General features: G+C 58.5%; 1 protein-coding gene across 2 annotated transcripts in view; it reads right to left on the bottom strand.

Annotated features, from left to right (window-relative positions):
* Positions 1-348: 348 nt before the first annotated feature.
* The window catches only part of STUM (stum, mechanosensory transduction mediator homolog), a 62406-nt gene continuing 35241 nt past the window's right edge, over positions 349-27513 (bottom strand). The window contains exons 2-4 of one of the 2 annotated variants that reach the window (XM_030302854.1): positions 13139-13318; positions 6535-6543; positions 349-5518 (exon numbers count right to left, since the gene is read on the bottom strand). In XM_030302854.1, coding sequence (XP_030158714.1) covers positions 5484-5518; positions 6535-6543; positions 13139-13318 — 224 coding nt within the window. In that variant the 3' untranslated portion in view covers positions 349-5483. The remainder of the gene's footprint in view (positions 5519-6534; positions 6544-13138; positions 13319-27513) is intronic. The other variant, XM_030302855.1, reaches the window with a different exon arrangement.

Here is a 27513-nt window from a genome sequence, read left to right as displayed (position 1 = left end):
ACACGCCCCCGAACGTCTATGTCACACACGTTTCCCCCACCAGGCGTCTATAGGGATGAATCCCGTCTGTACCTTATTCCTGGCGATCCCGGGGGCGGGGGGGGGGGGCGATGCCCAGGGTGGCGGGTGAATTCCCAGTTCCAAAGGGATCGGATCACCAAAGATCTACCCCCAGAAGAAGGGGAGGGTGGGAAACGAAGCCCTGCCCTCGGAAGGACAGCCAGCCTTCGTGCCGAGAGAACAGCATCGTCAGGTTTTGGCGGAGCGAGCGCGGGAGGCGCTGGGGACCAAGTCTGGGTCCATCCAGCCGGAAAAAACGAGAGCACACAGGGGGTTGAGAAGCCACCAGAAAGGTCACATGAACGTTTATTACATAGAAAAGAGAAACAGGAAGAAAAGGTGTCTAAAGTTGTATTTCCAGGATTTAAAAAAAACACAGATTTGGAATGCAAAGGATTGCCATGCTTTGTGTATTTATAATAGGAATATATAAATATGTACACGGGGCTATGTATACAGGTTCCTAGCGTCATGCACGCTGTCTGCCATGACATATACGGCATGGCGTTTGGGCTGTGACTTCTGAAGCTGGCGGGGCGCTGGGGAAGTCGGGGCCCTGCTCGGCGCCTCGAGGGGCGCGGGTCCCCGTGCAGCAGAGGGGCCCCGGGCAGTGTCGTGCGGGCCTGCCGAGGGCTCCGGTCCTGAGGACACTGGGAAGGCAAAGCTGCAGGCCTGGGCCCCAGGCTGCAGTCTGGAAGCTTCCCCAGGTCCCAACCTGAGACTTTCTCCCTCTTGTAGAACCGAGGAAGGCTCCCATCCATGGAATGCGCCGGGAAAAACCCCCTTGGCAGGCTCGTAGGACCCCAAGGGAAGTGGCCGCGGGTGGGGTGAAGCCGCTGTGGGTCTAGGCAGGAGTAGAAAGAAGAGCCCTGGGAGACCGGGCAGCGGGTCTTGCCAGAGAAACCACGGAAACGTACAGGGATTCGCTATAACAGAAGTAAGAGAGACCCAAACATCACGGGTCAAAAACTCCAAGTCTCAACACAACACTCGTCCAAATATAAATTCGGCTAATATGCACACACCCAGGCTTGTGTTTATGTATGTTGTTTAAAAAAGCTTGGCACCAGCTACGACAGGCCTATCACTCGGCCTGTGCAGAGGGCCAGCCAAGTGCTCCCACAGGGTGCCCGGGCCAGTTACGGCACCATCGCCTGCTCCCGGTGGGGACGCCCAGCCAGGCGCTGACCCAGAAGGCGGGGTGGGCCTGACCTCCGTCCCCTTCTCTCCCCGCTGCGTCCCGTCCTGGGGCCGGTGGGAGGGTTGTGGGAAAAGGAGCCTCAGAGGAGAGGACCGTCTAGCCCCAGAAGGGCCCAGAAAGGGATCACGGTCCCCGCCGCTCTGGGCAGACCCACGCTGTCCCTCCCACAAGCCAGGCGTGGGGGACGAGCACAGCTGGGTTTGGTGGGTGGGGGTATTGAGCCAAGGGTCCCCAGGAGGAAGAGCTCCAGGCCCAGGGCCCTGCAGATGATAAAGGGGAACTGCGCCCGCCAGAGCCACGCCGGAGGGATGGCTCCCGGGTGTGAGAGGCCCCTCTGCGGACGTGAAACACCCAGTCCTAAGTCCCCAGACAGTCCCGTCCTCACCCAGCCGCCAAAGGGGCTGTGAACACACGTGTGTGTGCGTGGGGTGTTGCACGCGTGTGTGACAGCGTGCATGTGTCTGTGTGCCTCACCTACGGTGACAGTGGCCCGGGATGGATTGCGGGGGCTGGCATTTTGGCAAATCCAGGCAGGAAGGGAGGGCCGGGGACCAAAGCCGAGGAGAGACAAGCTGTACTGGAAACAGGACCCGTACTCGTGCGACCCTGTCCTCTGCCTCCCGCTGTGACAGGATCGGAACGGGACCGTGGAATCGAGGATCGCCCGGGCTGGGCTCGTCCTCCAGGCCCTTGGCTCGGAGAGAAAGGGACCGACCAGCGTTGGCTGCCCAGCCCCCCCTTGTCCCCAGCCTACAGATGGTCAAACGGAGGCACGAGCCGGGAGGAGAGACGAACGGCACGGAAGCTGGAAGTCACCCCGAAGTGCCCCACGCATCGCCACAGGAGGGTCCCACGTGGCTTGCACGCCCGCGATCCCGTGAGCGTTCTGAAGCCCTCGGAGCCCGGCGGGTGAAGAACACGGGAGCCCGAACATCGCCCACCTGCTCAGGCCGCTCCCGGCCTCCCCTCCCACTGCCTGGCCTCCTCGCCATCCCGACACACACGGCGCCCTCCGTGGGGAGAGGCGCCCCTCCTGCCTCCACTCACTTTGCTGTTCCCCCTGAGGGCGGGAAGGGCAGGGCGTGGCGGCCAGGGCGCCGGGAGACCCCCGTCAGTCCACACCAGCGTCCACGGAGTGCTCTCTGGATACAAACGCAGGGGGGAGCCCCGCCTTCGAGAACCGCCTGCCGCGCACAGGGGGGACCGTTGAGAAGAAGGAAGCCCGTCTCTGCTCAGCCCCGGGGCAGGTTCGCGGTCAGCAGCGGCTCCAGACGGCTCCCGCACATGCAAAGTGCAAAGTCACGGTCTCCAGGGAGGGTCACAGTGCAGCTGGGACCCCCCTGCGGTCCCTCTGAGGAAAGCCCTCCGAACCAACCAGCAAGCGGGGGTAATAAATACGCTGAACAAGGTCTGCGGCCGCCACCTGGGGGGCTTGGGTCTAAGTTCCGGGTCCCTAAGCGGTTGACGCAACACACACAGGCTTTCTCTGCCAATGCCACCAACGGGGTGAGAACAGCGAGTGTCGTGGCAGCCGGAGGGGCCCGGGGCGCAGGATCCAGGCAAAACCAAAGTAACCCTCACAAACTCACCCCTCTGTGCAGGGATGGGGGTTCGGGAAAAAGCATTTGAGACCTGCTTTTGCATTTTAAAGAGCTGAGCTGTGGCAAAAGGGACAGCCTTCCCCCGGGAGAGCCCCAGGCCTCCGGAAGGCCTTCTCTCCTCCTGGGGACTCAGCCCCACCTTGCGCTGGCCTCAGGGCTAGCTCCCCCCCCCCCCCCCCCCCCGTCGTCGGGCTGACACACGGCTCTGGGGCCACACAGGGAAGGCAGCTTGCTCCTGGTCCCTTCTGTACGCCCCCTCAAGTGCAGCCGGGGACGGGCTCCAAGGCCAGGCCTGCCGCTTCTGAAGCCGGGGCAGAGGGGCAGCTGGAGCGTGTCGGCCCCACTGTGGCCCCCGCCCCACAGCGGCCAGAAGGGTGCAGGGACTGGGGCCCGACGTCCCCCGTCCCCCGCCGCTCCCACGGGGCTTGGGCCTCCCGGCCGGAGGTCCTCAACTTTACCGCGGACTCGGAACTGAACCGTCTCCACCATGCATGGGATGCCCCCGGGTCCCGGTGGCTCCTTCTTGCCCCAGGAACTGCCGCTCAGGTCCGAGGGCCACCTCAGGGTCCTGGGGGTATCCCGTGTGCTGCGGCCTTCTCTGTGTGCCTGAGGTCCCCCCCAGACACCCGGCTGGGGGGCATCCTGCAGAAGCGTGAGCACCGAGAGGCCGCACCTGGGGTGAGCCCGGGACCTCGGGGCCATCGCCCTGTGCTGCGTCACTTGCTCACGGGAACCCTGCTTTGCAGCTGGCTGCCGTTTAACGAATCGCTGAACTTCCAACAGCCCGAGCGGCCACCTCAGACTCCTTGGAGGCCACTGGCCACTGGCCGTCACCTGATGACGGTGACACTCAGGCCACAGTGGGCTGCTCCCCGGTGAGGCGATCCTCACGGACTCTCCGGTTCGGAAGCAGGTGGCAGCGGAGGGGAGCCTCGGAGGCGGGGGTGCCCAGGGGAACGGGCCTTCCGAGCCCACCAGCCCTGTAGTAGGCCGCCCCCACCGGGCTCAGGGTGACACTTGTCACCCAGGAAAACCCCGCCTGTGTCTGGACTGCCACTAAACGTGCCACGGAGACTGCTCTTTCCTCTCTGCCCCTCCGCGGCCGGAAGGCAAGATCCTCTGCTCCCAGCAGCCTCCTGGTCTCTTCCTGGCCCAGACGACGCCGTCTTCACCCCCGGAAGGTTCTGCCTTTCTGCAGAAAACCAAGCCTGGTCCCACGCGTTGAAAACACAGAGGATCGCAAACACGGAAGCAGCAGCAGAGAGGCCTGGCTGGGTCAGGGGGGAAAGGACAGGAAGACGGACACGGCCAGGGGTTTAGGAAGTGCAGGCCGGCCCCGGGCGGCCCGGGAGAGGACCGGGCGTTGGTCAAAGCCAAGCGGCTGGCAGAGGGGCCGGATCGGGCCGCCTCCGACTCGGGGCTGGGGGTGGTGGGTAGGGGCTGCGGCCGGGGAGGGTGGGGGGTTCCACTTCTCCACGGGGAGCCCCAGGCCCGCAAACAGCTTGGAGCCAGACCCACGGTTTAGCAATTCCCGAGACGAAAACGGGCGTGCAGATGTCCACCTGTCACGTGACCCTGGATCTCCTTTCTCTTAACCTCAGATCAACACTCGACCCGCAGTGGCCCGAACAACTTCCGTGAGCTCCTGCCCCCCTCCCCCTCCAGGATCCAACTCACAATCTTTTACGCAGGTGCCGCAAAGGCCCCGACTGTCCCTTTGCAGTGGGAGGAACCCCCGTCACAACAGCAACGTCCCCGGGGACTCGTGCGCAAGAGGGGTTTCCGGAGAGAAGGGCACGACTCCTACGGTTTTCTTTTTTTGCCGCTCTATATCCCCGAACGCTCTCGAATGCTGGGTTTCCTTCTGTCGCTTCCTGAGGCCCAAATCTGACCTGAACCAACAAGGTGACGCTATCTGGCGTTTTTATTGATCCCAATCGGCCACTGTTCACACGTCTCTCCGCAGAAACGGTCCTGTGCTTGACGGCAGGGAGCTGGTCCCGACTGGGCAGCAGGAAACGGGCGGTAAACGCTCTCGTTCTTTCTCGGATCCGGGTTTTTGGAATTCCGAGACCGTCCAGCCCCGAGGATTTCCAGAGGGCCGCGGGCCAGAAGCGGAGTTAAGTGTAACGAGAAAGCTTCTGGCCTTCGTTGGGGATTCTGGTCCGGGGGGGCGGGGGTCACTGGCCTCCTTCCAGGGAAGCAAAGATCGAAACCCAACCAGGCCCAGAGATTTCAGGCGTGAGGAAGGAGTGGGCGAAGCGTGGGCTGCAGAAGGGAGAGGCAGGGTCAGGAGACGCTTAGGGGGACCCAGGGAGCCGTGCGAGGCAGGGGTGAGCCCAGGATGCCAGCTTCGCTGTCAGCAACCCGGACCCCACTCCCTACCCCGCTTGAGATGCTCAGGGCTCCCGCGTCTTTCTGGAGCAGGGGGAGGGGTGGGCAGCCTCACAGCCAGCCAAGGAAAGCAGATTGTTTTTCGAAATAATATCTTTCTAAATCGCCCCCACTTGGCGCTCCAAACCCAGGACACGGCAGAAGAGAAGACGTAAGGGTCCTTGTGCCCGCCGCTGCCTGGTGCGGCCCTCACGGACCACCCCGGAGTTCTCGGCTCTCCTTCGGGCTCACAGCTGCTGTGGGATGCCCTGCTCCTTGTAGCCTGCGAGGAAGAACCAGAGAGACGGGTGAGACGCTAGCTTCCTCCGGGATTTCCCCAGGAGGTGCCTGCGAACTGGAATATGTTCGCGAGGTCTGATTCTCACTGAAGTAGAAATGACTGCTATGCTTGGGGAGGGGGAGGGTCCGACTTTTCCCAGGGGCATGCACTTTTTAATGGGAAACAGAAGGATGAATGGAGAGCCGTGGAAATTTGGGTTTACTGGGGGTATCGGAGAGGGGGGTGTCCGGGTGGGGGCGGTAAGGTAGTCAACGTATTCAAGCCACACCCCAGAAGTCACTGCCTGGTGTGACTTCCCAGGGCAGAGCCGTGGGAGGCAGTGGCAGTGTGACAGGCACCTGGGACGTGTGGATGGACAGGAGGACGGAAAGCAAAACAGAAGACAGGACGCAAAAGACCGTCACCGCATGTGTGAGCTCAAGCAGCCGGATGTGGGACACAAAGGGCTCCAAGCCTTTAAAACACCGTTAATCATTTTGAGGCCGTTGGGAAAATTCAGCCACTGGAATCTGCTGAAAGGTTCCCCCGTTAGCTGGTCACTCAGCCCCCAGAGGGAACTTCTGTGGACTTGACTGCTTTTTGTCTATTTCCCAAATTATTCACCAATTTTGACTCCTAATTGGGGGGGGGGGAGGGGCGGAAATGTAGGAAAGAGAAGATGTCCCAGATGACACAGGAGTGACCGTGAGTTGGCAGCTGTTGAAGCCGGTGTGGGCGCTGAGGGGCTCAGTATACCAGGCCCTCGGCTTTTGTCTACGTTTCAACGTTGTCCAAAGCAAAAAGCTAAAAATCCAAACAAAAGAAAACAAAAGCAAAACCCGGGATACACAAAAGACGCAAAATAAATACAAACAGATCTCAAAAACAAAAACAAAATAAAAGCCTGATGGCCAAGTTGGTGGCGGGGGGGGGCGGGGGGGGGGGGGAGCATCCGTGTTCTGGGGGCGGTGAGGCCAGTGGCGGGTTCGAGGCCGCCCATCGCCCATCGGCAGACTCACCTTGGGAAACTTGGGGGCGACACAAGATGTGAGGCCGCAGGAGGGAGCGGAGAGAAAGAAAGAGAGAAACAGGGTGAAAACAGGGTAAAAACAGAGGCCACGGGGGCTGAGGAGGAGGCTGTAGAAGGACTGTGCCCCGGTCCAGGGACCAGCAGGTGCATGCTGGGCTGCAGGGGCTCACGGGAGGCTCCATGGGGCCACCCCCAGCCCCACAGCTCAACCAAGCCCACTGCTCCCTCCAGGACCACCCCTGCCCCTCACTCTCTCCTCGCCGCCCCCATGGGCGCCTGGAGATGAATTCCAGGTGGGCCCAAGGAGATGCCTGCAGGACAGACTGAAGATTTGGAAGTGACCCATCCTGGCCCCAGCCTGGCTCCGCCTGAGCCACACGGTCACCCTTTATAGGGACAGGAGCCACACACAGAAAACCTAGCGCCTCGGGAAAGCCCGAGGCCGGGCGGGGGGATGGCCAACAATTTTGTCTTGTCGACTTTCCGGATCAGCGGGCAGCGGTTGTCCAAAGCCGTGTATCGAGAACACACACGACACATCAGCAGGAAGCGTCCTGAATCCGATCCGCAGCTCTGCCCCGGGTGCAGCGGCAGAGGGAGAGTGCCGGGAACTGCCGAGGACGTATGGCCCGCGACCAAGACGGCCTGTCGTGGGCCGTACTTTGTCGTTATTCACATCAGCAGAGCAGCAAGCTCCTACGACCTCGGTTTTAACGTCTACTTAGATCCGGGTTTAACCTGGTGGTCCTCTTGCTGGGGGGGGGGGGGGGTCTCTTGGGGGTATGTTTGCGATGACGCTCTGGACAGGGCTGTGTGAAAATCATCCCGCTCTGTTCCGACCGAGAGGTTTCCTTCTTTTTTGCGGCGAGGGGCGGGATGACCCCAGAAAGGACAGCCCCGTCCACCTGTTGATTCGGGCGGACGAGTCAACTGCGGGTCCTCCCCTCAGAGTGTCCATCCTGGGAGGTTTCCTCCTGCAGCCAAGTCTAAAGACTCTGGCGCAAAAAGAGCATCTTCGGAGCCAGTGTGGGGACATCCAAGGCCGAGTGACCACAGCGAAGGCCTGGGGAAGGGTGGAAATGGGGTTCTCGCACTGGTATCCCGTGGCCCACCCAGAGCGGCCACCCGACGTGGGAGGGGTTTCCGGCTAAGACCACAGTCTGGGGTGATGGAAAGAGAGGATGTGACCAGGTTTCCCCCCCATCTTCTTGGGGTCTGGGCGGGGGGTGGGGCTTTCAATTATGTCTGAGATACAGACCCCGTGTCCCTGGATTTTACGGGTGACCCAGATAAAAATAACCAGAAAGCTCTAGGGATTAGGCGCCACCTCCTTTTACTGAGACAGGCCGGTGACACGACACGTTCCTCTCTAGTGGAAGGTTTTCCTTCCTAAATGCCCAAGTGCCCCGCCGGCCATCGGCATGGCAAAAAAGGCAGTCGAGGGGTCAGGCTTTGCCACTGAGGCTGAGGACGCTTCCCAGAGCAGACACACCTCCCAGGTTCCAACTGGGGAAGGGTCAGGAGCTTGTGGGCCGTCCCATAGGCCCCTAGGGAAGCAGCCAGTTCCCTCCGGGGAACCGTCAGCCTCGCTGCACCGCCTACGATCGATCGATCGATCGATCGCACCCTCCCCCCGAATGCCTGCGATGGCCCGCACCCTCCCCCGAGCACACAGGGGGAGGCTCCCATGACGGGCCTGCCTCGGTCTCAGTCTCCTTGCCCACCTCCACCCTGACTTCCTGAGGGGGGCAGTGTCTGCCCTGAGAACGGCCCTCCCCAGCCTCCTGACCACTCCCCTGCTTATCCCTCCCACTGCGGGCCAGGCTTGGTGCTCCCCTCCTGTTTCTCCGGCTGTCCCTGTCTCCCGGGGTCCTGCCTGCTTGCCCTGACTCTGGGACCCCCTGGCAGAACACCCACCCCACGTCTTCCCTGACCTCTGCTGCCGGACGACCTCCTTCCCGGAAGCCAGTCTGACCGAACAACCACTGGTTCTGCTGGATCCCACTCGGGCTCTGGTGCCTGCATTCTCCTGGCCGGGTGGCCTGCCCGGTCGCTGACTCCCCGGCCCCGCCTGGCCCCAGCATCTATGTGTTGCCCCAGAGCCTGGACCCTCGGGGGACCCGAACCAGGCACGACAGTTGTTCCAGATCCTTCTAGGGCTCCCGACTTCCCTCCTGCCTCTGCCGTCCCCTACCATCTGACACTGAGAGTCGCCCCCACGAATGGTTGCTGTGTGCGGGACACCACGAGGAGCCTGGGGTGTGAAGAGCGGGGCAAGGTGGCGCCTTGTCCTCGAGAATCCGTGGCCCAATGATGTGTAGACGGGACGCGTGGAAACAGCAAACCCGCACGGGGGCACCCGGCGACGAGTGTGGCTGCTTTAAGGCACGTGCGGTGTCTGTTCTGAGGTCTCGCTAAGGGGATTATTATTCTTTAATCCTTTCACTTGTCAGGGCGATGGAATTTCAGATTTGGGCGGTTTGCAAAAAATAGCACAAAAACATTCCTAGGACGCCTTGAGCCATGTTCTCCCAATGTTAGCCTCACACATAAGCACGGGCAGTTATCAGGCAACTGTGCGATCCGCGGAGTTCGTTCTGCTTTCACGAACTGGTCTCCTAATGCCCCTTGTCTGTCCAAGGGTCCAGTGCCCGAGCACAGGACTCGTCTCTTTCGCCCAAACCGGTCCAGTATGGAAGTTCTCCACTCTTTCCTCCTGAGCCGAATCAAGAGTCAGGCGCTCAACGGACTGAAGCCACCCGGGCGCTGCGGAAACAGCTAGTTTTAAATTGAAAAGTGTAAAAGAGAATTCCCCTCTGATACACATTAAAAGTAAAGTCGTTTCCTCTTGAAGTGATGGCAAGGGAACTGAACAGAAGCACAAACTCAGATTTACACGGCGGCCTTTCCTGGTTTCAAGGTCAACAAAAGCCCCCCCCCGCCCCCCCCTGGAGTGGGAACCCACTGGGGAACCCACCGCAGGGCCGGACGGACATGGTCCCTTCTCCCACCGGTGGTTTTCGTCACCAGAAAGCGTTCTATCGAACATCTAGTTGCAAAAGGTTTTTTTCAACTATGTTCTGCAAAGGAAAAACTTAATCGTGACATCCAAAGGAGATCCTGAAAGTAATTAAAATTCTCATATATTTCTAGACATGGAAATGCGAAACAAACAAAAAAACCTCACCAAATTTCAAACACGAACGATATCCATAAAATAATCCAAATTTTAAAAACTGCGTAAGATACATTTGAATGTATTTCTGTAAAAGCTCTGGAACGATGAGCCAAATGTTGCCAGGGGTTCCTTCTGAATATCTTTAATATTTCCTTATTCGTGCTGCTATTTTTTTTTTCACTCTCTTCCTCATTTTCTGCATTTTTTTTAAAATAATAATAAGCAGTGGTTTTACGCTTAGAGAACATTAAGCCATTTCATTTTACTGAAAAAATTTCCCCTGAGGATGTTTTGTACTTCTGAGAAGTATTAGTCACTAGGTTACTAACACGGTTCCACATAGAACTTTTTTTTTTTAATTGCCCTGGACGTCTTTGCAAGAAAGTCGCAAATATCGGGAGGCCTGCTTGTGTTCTTACCTTGAGGGGATATTTGTGAAACCACTGGAAACACGCCAAAGCGTTCTTAAATGAACAATAATGGCTCCCTCCACGTCTCTACAGAAAGACCCTCGTGAAGCCTCTCAGTACACCTTCTCCAGCTCTGTCCAAACCACAACAGGAGACGCCTTAGCGCTTAAAACAACATCATGCTATTCTGCACTCGTGAGAATTCCTTAAGGCACCGAGGGAGGTCGGCCTCATAGAGATTCTCCTCTACTTGGGCCAAAACCGTCTGCTTAGAAAGTTCAGGAAAGTCCCGGGAAAAGCAGACGTTGGGTGTTACCACCTCACCCTTCAGTACATTTTTGGCAAGTATGGTGTTGTTTGTTTACAAGTCATTTTGGAAGATCTCTTTTTATCGTTGTAGAGCCAAACAGCGGTGGGTGGTTTTAGTTCTTTGTGTGTGTGTGTGGGGGGGGGGGATGTTATCATTTATTTACTATATTTATTTTTTAATCAAAATATCTTTTTTTTCCAGGAATAGAATAGTGATTCATCACTTCCACAGAACACCCAGTGCTCATCCCAACCAGTGCCCTCCCTAACACCCATCACATCACCCCCTCAGCCCTTCTCCTCGCCCAACACCCCACCGGCAACCCTCAGTTTGTTCTCTGTATTTAAGAGTCTCTTACGGTTGGTCTCCTTCTCTGTTTTTATATTATTTTTGCTTCCCTTTCCCTTATGTTCATCTGTTGTGTATCTTTAAATGCCACACGTGAGTGAAGTCACGATATTTGTCTTCTCTGACTTACTTCACTTAGCATGATACGCTCTAGTTCCATCCACGTAGTTGCAAATGGCAAGATTTCATTCTTTTTGATTGCCGAGTAATACTCCATGTGTGTGTGTGTGTGTATCTATATATACTCCATTGTGTGTGTGTGTGTGCACACACACACACACACCGCTTCTTTAATCCATTCATCCATCGATGGGGACATTTGGGCTCTTTCCATACTCTGGCTCTTGGTCGATAGTGCTGCCTATAAACTTTTGGGGGTGCATGTGCCCCTACAAATTACACATCTGTATCCCTTGGGTAAATTCCTAGCAGTGCTATTGCTGGCTCATAGGGTAGTTCTATTTTTAATTTTTTGAGGAACCTCCACACTGTTTTCCAGAGCGGCTGCACCAGTTTGCATTCCCGCCAACAGTGCAGAAGAGACCCTCTTTCTCCGCATCCTCGCCAACATCTGCTGTCCTGAGTTGGTTAACGTTAGCCATTCTGACAGGTGTAAGGTGGTACCTCATTGTGGTTTTGATTTTGTACTTCCCTGATGATGAGTGACGTTAAGCATTTTTTCATGGGTCGGTTGGCCATCTGGATGTCTCCTTGGAAGAAGTGTCTATTCATGTCTTTTGCCCGTTTTCTTCACTGGATTATTTGTTTTTGGCTGTTGAGTTTTGATAAGTTCTTTGTAGATTTTGGATACTAACCCTTTATCTGATATGTCATTTGCAAGTATCTTCTCCCAGTCTGTCGGTTGCCTTTTAGTTTTGCTGATTGTTTCCTTCGCTGTGCAGAAGCTTTTATTTTGATGAGGGCCCAGTAGTTCATTTTGGCTTTTGTTTCCCTTGCCTCCGGAGACGTGTTGAGTAAGAAGTTGCTGCGGCCAAGATCAAAGAGGTTTTTTTGCCTGCTTTCTCCTCGAGGATTTTGATGGCTTCCTCTCTTACATTGAGGTCTTTCATCCATTTGAGTTTATTGTTGTGTAATGATGTAAGAAAGTGGCCCAGGTTTCATTTTCTTTGTGTCGCTGTCCAGTTTTCCCAGCACCACTTGCTGAAGAGTCTTTTTTTCCACTGCATATTCTTTCCTGCTTTGTCAAAGATTAGTTGGCCATAGGTTTGTGGGTTCGTTTCTGGGTTCTCTATTCTCTTCCATTGATCTGTGTGTCTCTTTTTGTGCCAGTGTCTTGATGATGACAGCTTTGTACACAGCTTGAAGTCCGGGATTGTGATGCCTCCTGCTTTGGTTTTCTTTTTCAAGGTTGCTTTCTCTATTGGGGTCTTTTCTGGTTCCATACACATTTTAGGATGTTTGTGCTAGCTCTGTGAAGAATGCTGGTGTTACTTTGATAGGGATCGCATTGAATATGTAGACTGCTCTGGGGAGTATCGACATTTTAACAATATTTGTTCTTCTAATCCAGGAGCATGGAACGTTTTTTCCATTTTGGGGGGTGTGTCGTTTTCGATTTCTTTCATAAGCTTTCTATGGTTTTCAGCGTATCGATTTTTCACCTCTTCGGTTAGGTTTATCTCCAGGCATATTGCCAGGTTATTTTTTAAAGGTTCATCAAGTCATTTTTGGTAAACTTGACTTTGTAACATTAAGCACTCGCACAGAACAGTTTTGTGTGTGCACCAAGTGCGGGCCAAATGATCGGCAAGGGTTCACGCAGCACAACGAACAACGCTGAGATCCCAAGGAGGAGGCAAATCGTGCTGTCCTGGCTGTCCAACGAAACAAAACACACGCCACAGTCACAGGGCGTCCCGTGGGGAGAGATGCCAGGTAGGCTTTCCTTCTTTCTGGAAAACTGCAGGATGGAGACAGGGGATGCCAGGCACAGGGACCTCAGCTCACGCGGGCCACGCCCCGGCCACTCAGGGTCCTCGGGGGCTGCTTCCTTGACAAAGAGGAGGCCGATGCGTCTGAGCTGATGAGCAGCTCTGTCTTTCTTGCTTACGCCCTCTGGCCCGGTCTCTGCCTGTCTGCACTCGGGATTCCCTGCAGGCATTGGGCCGGGCGCGTGGGGAGGGTCCCCTGTGCCAGGGGGCTGCAGACTCCAGTGACGAGGACACCCATGAGCCCTCCTGAGCACCGGGCTCCAGGGAGGGGCGGGCCTGCCTGCAAAGCGCCAACACCCCGCAGGATCACAGCCGCCCAGACCATTCGGCGCCTGCCCCGTCCCCCCGAATCCCGGCCCTCGCCCCAGAAAGCAGGGCGCTGGCGGGCTACTCACTGGCGAGGATGACCATGTCCATGCCCCAGAAGATGCTCATGATCCAGCCCACCATGACGATGGCAGTGAGGGTCTGGATGAGGGCCGCCGCGATGTTGAGCCAGAAGACGCAGCACACGTGCCTGTCCGGGAGGTCGGTGCGGGCTCCGCAGAGGACGGCGAAGGCCGAGACGAACGTCCCTGTGAGAGGCCAGAGGGGACAGCTTTCGGAGGGTGCCGGGGACACGGTGGCCTGCGTGCTGACGGCGGCCGGGGGCCCAGCTGCCCAACCCCCCAGGGGCTCGGAGAGGAGCGGGCCGGCATCCAGCACCTTCCCACTCTGGCCCGCCCGCCTCTTAGCCCCACGCCGGCGAGGCCCATGTGGCAGCCTGAGGGGGCGCACGGTCCTGGGGCCACGACGAGCCATCCCTGCAAGTGGGGGATGGGGACGGGGAGCCTGAGATTTACCGCACATCCACGGGCACACAGAGCAAGGTTGTGCATGTGTCCAAGGGGCCCTTACCGGTTAGGACTTCCCAGGTCCCTACGGGAAATGTCGCGACGCAGCTGTCATTTGCCTGGAGCCAGGCTGCCTTCCTGCTGGGCCCTGGGGCCTCGCGGCAGCCCACAGCAGGACTGACGTGGCCGTCCCCTGTCTGCAGCAGCCACCACAACCTCAGCGGCTTCGAGCAGCGGGTACCACCCTCTTACAGCTCGGGAAGGTCGCGAGTCTGGAAGGTCCTCAGGGCTGGGGTCCCTTCCGGAGGCTCTTCGGCTTGCGAGTTTATGGGCTCCCGGCCCCTCCCGCACCAGCCCAGCCAGCGCCCACATCCCTCCTCTGCCACCCCTGCTCCCACACCCCACACCTTCACGTCTCTCCCTGACTCTGACCCTCCCGCCTCCCTCCTGTAAGACCCCTGTGATGACGCTGGGCCCACCCGATCAGCCAGAGAGACCCCCCCCCCGTCGCAAGGTCCTTCCCGTAGTCACGTCTGCAGAGCCCCCTACGCTGCGGAAGGGAACATTTTCCAAGGCTCTGGGGGTCAGGGTGTGCACATCTCTGGGGGGCATCATTCCGCCTTCCACGCTAAGCAGGTGTCAGCCAGGAGTCCCTCGAGCTTTGACAACCTGGTGTCCTGCCCCCTGCCCTGAGAGACTGCCCCCCCCCCGAGAGACTGCCCCTCCCCCCAGAGACTGCCCCCCAGGGCCAGTGATGGACTTTCATCTGCGAACCAACCAGTCTACAGCCCACACGCCAATCCCTCCTTCACGGGCTCTCACACTCCGGGCCACCAGGTTCACACCCAACACGGAGCCCAAAGTGGGGCTCGATCCCATGACCCCGGGATCATGACCTGAGCCAAATTCAAGAGTTGGATGTGCAACTGACTGAGCCGCCCAGGCGCCCCTAAAACCTAGGGGGCGTCTTTATTTTTTTTATTTTTTTTTTCGACATTTATTTATTTTTTTGGGGGGGGACAGAGAGAGACAGAGCATGAACGGGGGAGGGGCAGAGAGGGAGGGAGACACAGAATCGGAAGCAGGCTCCAGGCTCTGAGCCATTAGCCCAGAGCCCGACGCGGGGCTCGAACTCACGGACCGCGAGATCGTGACCTGGCTGAAGTCGGACGCTTAAACCGACTGCGCCACCCAGGTGCCCCGTAGGGGGCGTCTTTAAAGGGGCTGCCGACTCCCACTGCCTCGCAGGCGGGGGTGACGTGCCATAGCAGGTCCAGACGAGAGAGCAGGCCATTCCGGAAACGAGCCAGGGAGACCGGTGAGCTCCTCACCCCCTCCTCCTCACGGTTCCCACGCCTCGGGGAAGCTACCCCGGGGGCCCATTTCCTCCCTCTCTGCACCCGGGCTTCTGGCCCGTCCCTGCCCAATCTCAGTGGCCCCCTGCTGGCTTCCGAGGTGGCCTTTCCCACGGGCCCACCCCTTGGTGCCTCAGATCCAAGGCTGACCCGAGTCCACGTGCTGATTCCTGATCCCGACCCCTACCCACCCTCCTCCTCTTAACAACTGCCACCCGACTGTGTTTCTTCTGCCGCCTGAAGGGCTGACAGTCCCTCTGGGACCCCAGGTGGCATCCCATTCACCTACTGTCCCCAGCCCCCAGCGCAGCACCTGAATACGGGAGGTGGAATTCGAGGGTCCAAATGCACCCAGCGTCCCGTGCGTGTCAGGACCACCTGCATCGCCCCTGCTCTGTGTGCTAAACCTGCAGACGCCTGGAGGGAGTGACGTCACCAAGACGGCACCAGAGGTCCTTGCTGACGTCACTGCCCTTCCCCAAAAGGAGAGCCAACAAGTATTCATGAGCAAACACCACCGATGACTCCAAGAACGGGGGCGGTGAGGCGAGAGCACCCTCATACCGCAGAGACCAACACAGGCCACGTCGGACGGACAAGAGCAGCGGCTACACCCTGACCCCCCAGCCCCTTCCCCAGGCCAGCGCACCACCACCAGAGGTCCCCCCCCGCCCCCGAGTCCCTTCTGGGCGCCCTCCCTCTGATCTCCTTCCACGGGACTGCAGGCACATCTCCGGCTCCGACGGGGGCGGGGGCGATCCAAAGCACCCAGCACAGATCAGGGCACGCGGGCCACACCCGCAGGGCCCACGTCGCAATCCCCAAAGCCGGTGACACACGCTCACCAGGGATCGGTGCAGAATCAGATCTGTCTGCTCTGGGTCCCCAAACAAAGGATTCTGCCGGCCTTACAGCCCGGCTTGCCCAGGGAGGGAGCTGCGTCCCAGCCCACATGCTGTGCAGGGGACTTCCCAGCCACTTGGAACACCCCGAAACCCTCCAGGCCAGAGGCCGGGCAGGCTAATCACCCCGGGGGGCAAAGCCAGGCCCAACTGGAGGGTTTCCCTGCTGCGCATAGGCAAGAGGATTAATCCACAGCCGACCCCAAGGCCAGCTCCCAGCCCCTCCCAATGGAAGGTGTGTTTGGAAAATTGAGAGTTGCTCTAGGCTGCCCTCCCTAGCTCCCTAGCCCCACCTGCTGCCCCATCTGATGAGCCCGGCCGGGCTCCCGCCGCCGGGACAAGGGCAGGCAAAGCCAGCAGAGGGAACCAGTGCACCTGCTCACCCAGGGAACTAGGGGCATGGCTTGGCCAGAGTTAAGACAACAAGGAATGAGTTTTACCAGCCTCAGACCGCTTCTCCCACCACACCAGGCCAGGATACTAGTTTGTAGCCCCGCTCACTGTGGAACACGCCTCCAGCATGCCAGGCACACGGACACTGTGCAGCCCACCCAACAGGCCCGCTAATGGCAGCACCTGGACACAGAGCACAGCCTGTGGCTCTGCCCATCTGCAAAGCAAAAGTGGTGACCTCAGCTGACCCGGGAACTCAGGGAAAGAAGAACGAAGTGGGAAGCGTCACGCTTCCTGATTGCAAGCCGTACTGTAAAGCTACGATCGTCAAACCAATATGGTACCGGCATAAAAACAAACAGACCAATGGGACAGAACTGAGAGCCCAGAAAGGAACCCAGGCGTAGAGAGTCGACTGCTCTTTGACAAGGGAGCCAAGAATACTTGACAGAGAGAAGACAGTCTCTTCAATAAATGGCGCTGGGATAAGTGGATATTCGCATAGAAAATAACGAGACTAGACCCATACCTCACACCACTCACAAAGAGTACCTTGAAATGGACCAAGAACTTAAACGTAAGACCTGAAACCAAGAAACTCCTGGAAGGAAACAGACACAGAGCTCTACTGACGTGGGGCTTGGTGATGGTTTCTTGGAGAGGACACTTAAAGCTCAAGTAACTATGCAAAAAATAACACGTGGGGCTACGTCCAACCAAAGGCTTCTGCACAGCAAGGAAACCATCGACAAGCAAAAAGACCACCCGTGGAATGGGAGAAACTATCTGCACACCAATACATCTGATAAGGGTCAGTATCCAATATACATAAAGAACTCCTACGACTCAATAGCAGAAAAACAAGGGCACCTGGCTGGCTCAGTCAGTTAAGCGTCCGACTCTCGGTTTTGGCTCAGGTCGCGATCTCACGGTTTCTTGGGTTCGAGCCCTGCATCGGGCCTCTGCGCTGGCAACGTGGAGCCTGCTGTGGGATTCTTTCTCTCTTCCGCTCTCTCTGCCCTTCCCCACTCCAACTGTCTTGGGGTCTCTCTCAAATAAATAAATAAACCTAAGTTTTTTTTTTTTAAATAGCAGAAAAACAAATAACTCAATTAAAAAATGGGCAAAGGCAGGGGCGCCTGGGTGGCTCTGTTGCTTAAGTGTCTGACTTCAGCTCAGGCCATGACCTCATGAGAGCCTCACGTCGGGCTCTGTACTGACAGCTCGAGTCTGGAACCTGCCTCAGATTCTGTGTCTCCCTTTCTCTCTGCCCCTCCCCCACTCGCACTCCATGCATCTCTCTCTTTCTCTCTCTCTCTCGCTCACTCTCTCAAAAATAAACATTAAAATTTTTTTTTAAAAAAATGGACAAAGGACCTGAACAGACACTTCTCCCAAGAAGACAACCAGATGGCCAACAGGTACGTGAAAAGATGCTCAACAACCGCCCATCATCAGGGAAATGCAAATCAAACCACACTCAGATTCACCTCACGCCCATCAGAATGGCTAGAATCAAAAAGACAAGAAACAACAGGTGTGTTGGCGAGGACGCGGAGAAAAAGGGATCCCGTGCCCTGTTGGTGGGAAGGCAAACTGGTGCAGCCACTGTGGGAAACAGGAGGGAGCTTCTTCAAAGAGTTAAAAATAGAACAACCGTATGGTCCCGCATTTCCATTTTGATCCAAAGATACCTGCACCCCCACGTTCACTGCAGAATTTACCAAGCAGGTGGCCGAGATACGGAGGCAACCCACATGTCCGTGGTGGATGAATGAAGAGGATGAGGTATACACACAATGGAATATTATTCAGCCTTAAAAAGCGAAGAAATTCTCCCATTTGTGCCAACGTGGGTGGACCTTGAAGGCACTGCGCTAAGTGAAACACGCCAGAGACAGAAAAAAGACAATACCACGTGATCTCACTTATATGTGGGATCTAAAACGAAACGAAAGCCGAAATCGTAGAAAAAACAGACCAGAGGAGGGGTGGGGGCGGGGGAGCCGGAAGGAGGGGTCACAAGGTGCACACCCCAGGTCGAGGTGAGCCCTGGGGGGGTGTCCATCCAGACTGGTGACGGGAGCTGGCACTGCTGTGGTACATAGGGAGGTTCAGAGTAAGTCCTGAGAGCTCAACGTGGGGAGAGGAGTTTGTTCTCTCCTTGCATCGTCTCTGCAGGAGAGCTGGATGTGAGCTGAACCCCCCCCCACACCCCCTCTCCCCCCACCCAGGCGATCACTTCACAGCAGATGTCAGTCAAACCATCACGCCCCACGCCTCACGCTTACCCGCTGACGGGCGTCAGTTACTTCTCAGCAGAACTGGAAACAATGCAGATGCCTGGGTCCCCCCCCACCCCCCGCCTTGGATCTGATTTTAGATCTGGGGGAGGGAGGCAGGCGAACCTGCATTTCTAAGCGAGTTCCTCGTTCCACGCAAATGCCCACTGAAGTGTGACAACCGCGGACTTAAGATCAACCCAGGAACCAGCCCAGAGCCGGGAGACCCTCCTCTCTCAGCCAAGGACAGCCCGGCCGGGGGCGCAGAGACTTGCTTGGACCCCCCCCCCCCCTTCTGCGGGATGTGGCCGGATACACTACTCAGGTCTCACAGCGGCTCATTCAGAAACCTGACTCAGTCCCCGCCCTTGGGAGCCCCCAGATGGGTGAGCAGGCCCCTCATCCTCCACCCCACCCCCACCCCCGCCCCGGGTGTGCCCCGGTTTAGGGCACTTGAACTCCAGCCTCCTCCCGCAGGCAGGAGCAGCGCGGGGTCCTGTGGGGGCAGGTGACATGGGGTGGGGGGTGCTGCTGGGGCACTGCCAAGGGCTTGGAATGCCTGAAGAGGGCGCACGCCCCTGAGCGGAGGGAAACAGAGCTCGGCCAGCACTGGGAGCAGGAGAGTGATCTAACGGGAGCAGTGATTCAGGACAATTAATGTGTCAGCAGGTGCTGTGGGTTGCGAGTGTCCGAGACCGGAAAGGCAGCGGCTGAGGAGCGATGGGGACACGGACCCAAGGGCTCGGCAGTGGACACAGGATGAGACGGGGGACTTAGGGACTCTCGGGAAGCGTGCGCCCCCAGCATGTGGCACGTGGTGGGAAATCAGACAGACCCGCGTGGACAGCAGGGAAAAGAGAACGCTACAGGAACAGCAAGAGAGCAGACGCTGAACACGGGCACGTGGGGGGAAAATCAGGGAAAAATGACACAGATGCCACCCCCCCCCACATACGGTGCGCTAGACCGCGCTACCCTCCCCCTGCCTACCGCACCTCTAACCCTTACAACCGTCGGAGGGAGTTATTACTAACCCCACGTCTCCGAGAGCCTAGGTGATTTGGCCACACAGCCAAGCCAAGATTTAAGCCCGGAGCTGTCTAGTTTAGAAGCCTGAGCTCTTTGTGTTACATCCTTACGGTAAAAAAATAAATAAATAAGGTAAATTAGGTCGGCTGCTGTGGGAAACATACGGAGGCTTCCTCAAAAAATTAAAAATAGAATTACCACATAAGCCAGCCACTTCACTTCTGGATATACACCCAAAAGAACTGAACGCAGAGTCACAAATAGATATTTGCACACCCATGGTCATGGCAGCATTGTGCACAATGGCTAGAGCCTCGGACCCCTAGGGGCGCCTGGGTGGCTCAGTCGGTTAAGCGTCCGACTTCAGCTCAGGTCACGATCTCGCGGTCCGTGAATTCAAGCCCCGCGTCGGGCTCTGTGCTGATGGCTCAGAGCCTGGAGCCTGCTTCCGATTCTGTGTCTCCCTCTCTCCCTGCCCCTCCCCCACTTGCTCTCTCTCTGTCTCAAAATAAATAAACATTTTTGGGGCTCCTGGGTGGCTCCGTCAGTTAAGCGTCGGACTTTGGCTCTGGTCACACGTCTCACACGGATCTCACAGTCCGTGGGTTCAAGCCCCGCCTCAGGCTCTGTGCTGACGGCTCGGAGCCTGGAGCCTGCTTTGGATTCTGTGTCTCCCTCTCTCTCTGCCCCTCCCCTCCTCATGCTCTGTCTCTGTCTCTCTCTCAAAAATACACATTAAAAAAAAATTTTTTTTTAAACACGTGACCGCCCCAAGTGTCTACAGGTAGATGAACAGATAAGCAAACTGTGGTGCGTAATACCCTGGAATGTCATTCATCCTTAAAAAGGAATGAAATCTGACCCCTGCTACGACGTGGATGAACCTGGAGGAGGTCATGCGGAGTGAAATAAGCCAGTCACAGAAGGACAAGGACTGTGTGACCCCATATACGTGACCAGAACGCTCAAACTCCTAGAGACAGAAAATAGGATGGTGATGGCCAGGGCCTGGGGGAGAGGAGAAGGGGGCTTAGTGTTTAATGAGGACAGAGTTTCAGTTTTGCAGAACAACAAAAGTTCTGGGGACGGGTGGGGGTGGTGGCTAGGGAACAATTACAAACGCTCCTAATCCCGCTGGACTGTGTGCTTAAAAACGGCTGGGGCGGTAAATTTCTTGCTGTGCGAATTTTAACGCAATAAAAAAAAAAAGTACAGAACCCTCATCCTTCGTGATTTGCAAAATATCCTTGAAGCTCTCCCCCCACCACCCTGCCCGGGGCCAGAGTCCTTCACGGGAGACCCTGAAGCAGAGGGTCTCTGTGACCTGTGGCCGCAGTGCCCGGACTCGGTGGGATCTGGCTGAATTCCTGTGACCCTCTGTTCTGTAGCTGCGGCCAAGCCTCAGGCTCCCGGCCTGTTTTCCTTGGGCCAGACCACGTGAGATTACCACGTTCATGGGTCAAGAATAGCCGGGGAACAGCGGTTTCATACGGCTCAGCCTGCTATATACACGGACGTCTTGAGCATCAGGCGACTGTCCCTGAGCTCAGAGGTTGTTAGAGTTCGAAAGGCACCCGTCCATCAGCTGCCCAAAGAGGGAACCTGGCCGGAATCACCAAGCCCATCAGAGGCCTCTGGGCCTCTACGTACCCCCACCCGCCTGCCACGGAACCGGCCGCTCCGTGGGCACGCGGGGCGGTGCGAAACGGCAACGCTGGCCAAGACGCCGGCTCGTCTGCCAGGAGGAGACGGGCTGGCCACCTTTTGTCTGAAAGAGGAGGCGACCTTCCGTGCGTGAGGTGTGGGAGGGGCTCCCGGCCACTGCCCTCTGACCCGCGTTGACGTGCTCGTGATAACTCTTGGGCGCCAAAACACAAGCGCCTCGCGCACGCACTGACTTGTACGACACGTTACGTATGTCACCAGCAGCTGCGTCCGTGTGGATAAATGAAGAATCCGTCATTAACCGGGACCGATAACTTCGCTAATTAGGAAATGATGGTCATAGGTCCCTTTTGCCGTTATAAGCTTACAGGTGCCACAGGAAGGTTAGGGGTAAGGGCCTAGCTTCACAGTATGAAAACATCGTTTTAGTCTTTTCAGCAGTGAGTTTGAAAAACGGCTTTAGCACATTTTCGTACGAAGAGGTGTTAATTGTTTTCAATGAGTCTCACCCGCTAAATAAAGAGCGGTACCCAACGGTAACGTGTTAGTTCTAAATTTATTCCACTTGAGCGCCAGCCGTGGGCCACTACCGGGTCCAGGGAATGTGGAGCCCAGGAGGGAGGGGGCTTGGCCCACCGCCGTCTCGGGAGCTCACACCCTCGCGGGCACACGGCACCTCGAAAGGAGCGGCGACACAGGGTGCACACAGGGGAGCGAGGGAGACAAGGCCGGCTCACGCTTCAGTAGAAAAAAAATAGGGGCGCCTGGGTGGCTCAGTCGGTTGAGCGTCTGACTCTTGATCTGGGCTCAGGCCACAATCCCAGGGTCGTGGGATCGAGCCCCGAGTCGGGCTCTGCGCTGAGCGCAGAACCTGCTTGGGATTCTTTCTCTCTCTCTCCCTCTGCCCCTCCCCACTCTTGCACTCTCTCTCTCTCTCTAAAAAAAAAAATAATAATTTAATTTAAAAATAATAGAGTGGGGCCCGGGGGGGCAGTGGTCAGACTGGAGAGGCCCTGAGGCCTGGCTTCCCTCTCCAGCCGCTGGCATTCGCTGGGAAGGGATTCGACAGGGGACTGATTATACGGTCGGGTTCTAATTACAGAGCACACGCTGTGACCCCAAGGGGAGAACGGGGCGGAAGGGGTGAGGCAGGAGGCTGCGAGGAGAGAGGGTGCCAAGATCCCGGTGACGGGTCAGAGGCGGGAAGCCAGGGTGGCCGCGGGGACAAGGCAGGCAGACCCGAGGAGGTGGTGGCCCCGGGACCCAGTGAGCGGCTGCACAGAAGGAGGGGAAGAGGGCCCAGCCGGGTCTGGGTTCAGTTTTCCGCTCTACAAGGTGACCCGGGGACCCATGGTCGGGAGAGCGTAAACAGGGACTCGGGATGCTGGGCTGCGGGCCCAGGGACCGGGTGGGAGCAGGGGCGCATCTGGCCACGAGTGTCCTCTGCAGGGGGAGGTCTGACAGGGTGACAAAGCAGAAGCAGAGGGTCAGAGGTCTGGGAGAGAACGAGGTGCGGGATTGCAGGACAAGGGCGAGGACCACGCTTTCAACAAGCACATTCAAGAAACGTAAGCCTGTTTACCTGCTGAGAGGACGCTGCTTGGCGGGGCGGGTGTTGTGGGCGGTGGGGAGTGGGAGGGTGGAAGGAGGGGTGAGGGCACCCGATAAGATGAGGAGGGGAGCGCGGGGGAGGGATCTATAGCAGTTTCCAAACCAATCTGCCCATCAGAATCCTCTAACCGACCTTCGACCTTCGTGAAAAGGCAGGTCAAGGGCCCCGCCTCCCGACCACCGACGGCACAGGGATCCAGCCAGGAATTACTTGCTTAAAAAATGAAAACAAACACGCCCCATCGGGCGCTAACGTACAATCAGGTGTAAGAGCCCTTCTCTGAGGGGACCCCCGGGGGGGGCTCAGTTGGTTGAGCGTCCGACTCCTGGTTTTCGGCTCAGGTCGCGATCTCACAGTTCGTGGGATCGAGCCCGTTGTTGGGCTCCGTGCTGATGGAGCAGAGCCTGCTTGGGATTCTCTGTCTCCCTCTCTCTCCTCCCCTGCCCCGCGCTCTCAATCTCTCTCTCTCTCAAAATAAATAAATTTAAAAAAAGAAAAAAGAACCCTCCCCCGAGGGGAGGAGAGAGCGGCCTCAGAGATACGGAATGAAAACGTCACACACCCTGGTGGGAAACTAGCGCATGACTCTGATCAGCCCCCCACGACGCGGAGCCGGGGCGGGGAGGTCACCCTCTGCGGCACAGCCGGGGGACAGGGGCCTGGGGCCGGCCCCGCTCCTGCCCAGAAGTGGCTGGCACGTCCTCCCCACGAGGGGCGGCTCTGCTCCCTGGGGACAGGGCGCGGGGACAGAGAACGGGGGCCGATGACCTCTTCCTGCAGCCCTGCAGGTTCACCCGGGGGCTGCGGAGGGCGCTGGGTTTGGAGCGGGGTCCCAGGGCCTCTTGGAACTCAGAGAAGGCCAGGGCTGTCTTCCGAAGTAACCGCTCCTGACAAAGGTGACCCCCAGCCCCGGGCCGGCGGGTCAGGCAAGTCTGATCCCGGACGCGGGCTCTGCGGTCATCGAGCCGTGCTGCTGTCAGCGGCCGTGGCTCGCTCCCGGACGCTCTCCGTCAGCCTCCGGGGACGGCTGCCTGTGCACAGCCCTGTCAGGGGCACAACCTTGAACGTGAGCTCCAGGGAGCACGGGGGAACGTAAATGGGAGGGTGACTGCACCCGAGGACAGAGGTCCCTCCTCCCTGCGGTCTGGTCCGGCCGGAACCAGACGAATGGAAGGTCACAGTCGGCCCTGAGAAGCTGCGACTCTCAGGCCTCGGGGGCGGGGGGCCTCAGAAGCAACAGAGAGGGTGTAAAAACACGGTCCAGGGCCCCAGCCCCAGAGAGGCCAAGACAGCTCGTCTGGCTGTCGGCTTCTCATTAACGTCACTTAGCCCACCCAGAAGCGGGAGGGAGGGCCTGCAGGTTCACAAACGATTCGGGCCAAAAGTCCTGGCAAGGAAGGTCAGGGAGGCTTGAACTAGGTGCCCGCGGCCTCGGTGAGCCAGGGGGCCGGGCCCCCACAGGGCTCGGCGCGTCCCTCCCTCACGCGCACACCTCGCTTCTGGTTTCAGGAGGGGACAGAAGCGGGGGACCTGGGCCACCTGCGTTCGCACCCTTCCATCTGGTGACCCCAGAGCAGAGTGCAAGGTCACGGCAGGGGAAGCGGGAGAGGAAGGGGTGTCTGGACCGCGTACCGCGGGACCGTGTGTGTCGCGCAGGGTGAAGGCAGTCCCCAGGAGCCGGAGGACGGCCGCCCAGGGTTCGAGGCTGCGGAGGTCGGTGGGGACGCTGTGTCCTCGTGGGTCCCGTCAACCCAGCACTGGCCTCTGCCTCATGCACTGCCTGACGGGAACTTGCAAAGAGGGAGACTCTAAAAGCTTGAGACAGGAGAGCAGGGCAAACACAGTGCTCCAGCTCCCGACCACGCTCCACGTTCCGGAAAACCCACCCGCCGGCGGCTTCCACCCGTAAATGTCTGACCCGCGGTGAAGGGATCTGTGGACGGTTTTCCACACCCCGACAGCACACGAGCTCCTTAATGGGGGGCCCCGGCCCGCCGCACGCTGGAAACACGTCAGTGCGGTGATCAGGCTGTCGCCTGTGACCCTTCTGTCCCCCTCGACCACTCAGAGACGGGCAAGTGAATTCATCGTGACTTAAATCTTTCCGAGCACAGGTTTCAAAGGAGAAAAGGAATGAAGGGCGGCCGGGGTGCCTGTGTCCCTCCACAGGGACGGGGTGTCCTCGGCCTCAGCTGCTGCCCGCGCCCGGCGCCCTCCCCGCCGACCCCGAGTCAGAAAGTGCCAGCTCGGGGTACACGCTTCTGTTCTCCCCTGGGACGCACGCACAACACAGGGCGGCTGGGGGACCTGCGGGCAGGGCGGGTCGGGGACAGGAGGGGGACAGGAGGGGACTTACAGGTGAGACCCTGGGGATAACGGCCCTTAGCAGCTACCACTCCCTCCCACGAGGAGGACAGGGTGCCTCCCCCACCCCGCCCCGGGCTGCCACAAATAAATCTGGCGTCCTTCTCGAGGACAGAGAAAATGAGATCAGCTCCCTGTGTCCTTCTTTGAGCCTCCACCGTGACAGGCTGATCACCCCGCTAGAGGCGAGGTCGACCGGAGCCGCTAATTGATTTTAGTGGCCCTGGTGCTGAGTCGGCCTCCCCGGGCTTGTCCGCAAACCTCCTCTGCGAGCCCCCCCAGATCCACGACACGCTCCCTGCCCTGGACGGACGGCGAACAGAACTGCACGTTTTAGGTCTATCTGGGGGGGGGGGAGGGGGCAGGGACCGGGAGGGGACCCCGGGATCTCCCCAGGATGTTGAGCCTGAGCAGAAATCCAACCACATGGAATTCTGGGTTCCCCAGCTCTGAGCCCCGTCACGACAGAGTCTGGGCTTAAATGCCAGAGGGTGAGCTGGGGGGTGGAGGGCGGGGGCAGGAAGGGGCTGCAAGGGCGCTGAGGCCCTGGGGGCTGGGCTTTGTCCTCCCCGCCCTCCAGCCGGCCCGGTGTTACAGCTGGCCGGTCAGGTGCAAGGGCAGCAGAGGACACGCGTTGGAGGGGACGGCACACTTCCGTCTGCTCAGGATCCACAGCCTGACAAGATGAAGTTTCCACGGATGGGCAGACACGGCGATTGGAAACAGAGAGGGGCTCGGGGCCAAGGGCACAGCTGCCGGGAGCCTCTGTGAGACGAACGCAGTGAAAACTGAAGCCCTCTTCTGGGGCCACTGGCCTCAGTGGCTCTTTTATCCACAGGGGCGCCGCTGAGACTTGCAGGCTCGTGGCCGAGCCTCATTCAACCACTCGAGCCCCCGGGGAACACCTGCCAGGTTCGACGCACCTACTGTGTGCTCGGCCTTCGGCTTGTGAAACGGGGTCGCGGGCCCCGGTCCTCTCAAGCCGTGGAGGCAAGATGCCCTGGGCCTCCAGCGCCAAGTGTGAGTGGGGCCCGGCGTGCCACGCACCGGGGACCTTCACAGCCTGGCGGACCACCGCTGGGGGTCCAAGGGGCGAGCGGTCCCCGGGCGCCCCAAGTTGTGCCACACCCCCTGGCATCGGGAGGATGGTACACCCCGCATCCTGCCCCTGAGCCCCCGGCAGCGCAGGCCTGCTGAGCCTCCCACGTGCATCGCGGGCAGGGGAACATTCGCAACCACACGGCCCGGGCCTGGAGGCCTGCACTTCTGGGCACGAAGCCGCCTGTTGGTTAAAATCGATACGATTCGTCTCGTCCATTCCGTTCCCCCTTGTATCCAGGTAGCACTTATGAAGCCCTTGCCGGGAGCCACGACCTGAGCTGAAGCCACGTGTGCCCCACAGAGAGGCAGCGTCCCGGCCCTCGAGACCCTCAGAGTAGTGACGGGACGCATAAGCCACGGAACGCAGGGCCACGCGGTCAGTGCTGTGACGGGGGCGGCAGCAGGACGATGCCGTGGGTACAGAGGTGGCCGGGCGCCAGAAGGCCAAGGGCCCGCACCCCAGCGGGACCAGCCACAAGACGCGAGGTCTGGACAAGTGATGTAACTTCTCCGGGCCTCAGTTTCCCCCTGTGCAATCACGGTAACGACAGCAGCCCGTCTCACGGACATGCGGACCAGAGAACACAGGGTGCACTTGGTTAAGAGGTACGTAGGAGCATGGGGGGGGGGGTGCCACCCAGACTGCGGGGCAGGGGGGGTCAGGTGACCCGAAAAGTCTTTCCCAGGAGCCAATGCCAGAGCAGAACCTTGAGGAGTAAGGTTATTCGCTGGGAATTCGACATGGAACTTGACGATCCTGGTGAAGCCCGTTCTTACAGCGTTTTGCGGCCAGTGGCAGTACCCGTCACCCTACCGTCGAAAGAAACGTATTCTAATTGCTAGGTTCAGGATGTCCCAGCCTCTCGAAGCCCGAGGCCCGGTGCCCATCCACGTGCCACGGCCTGAGGCAACCGGAAAAGTGGCAATCAGGAAGGCTATGCGGCCCGACACGCGAGTCTTTTCAGGACGGTTACGACCACGGTGTGCGTGCTGTTCAGGGGACCATCCAACAGCGTGTTCACGCTTGCGGACAAGGACCGCAGGGTGTGACGCTGGTTTTCTTTCAAAACGAGGTTCTCTTCCCACTTCAACAGAAGTGCCCGGCACCTGTCAAGTGCATCGCAGTGGCCACAGAGAGGCCCACACGGCGGCCAAGCAAGCCGGGGGACAGAAGCCCACAGGCACCCGACACAGAAAACAAAGGATGCCGTGTGGCTGTCCTGCTGCCGTGACA

This window comes from Lynx canadensis, chromosome F1, assembly GCF_007474595.2.
Source record: "Lynx canadensis isolate LIC74 chromosome F1, mLynCan4.pri.v2, whole genome shotgun sequence".
NCBI classification, from domain to species: Eukaryota; Metazoa; Chordata; class Mammalia; order Carnivora; family Felidae; genus Lynx; species Lynx canadensis.
This window is presented reverse-complemented; position numbering and strand designations above follow the sequence as displayed.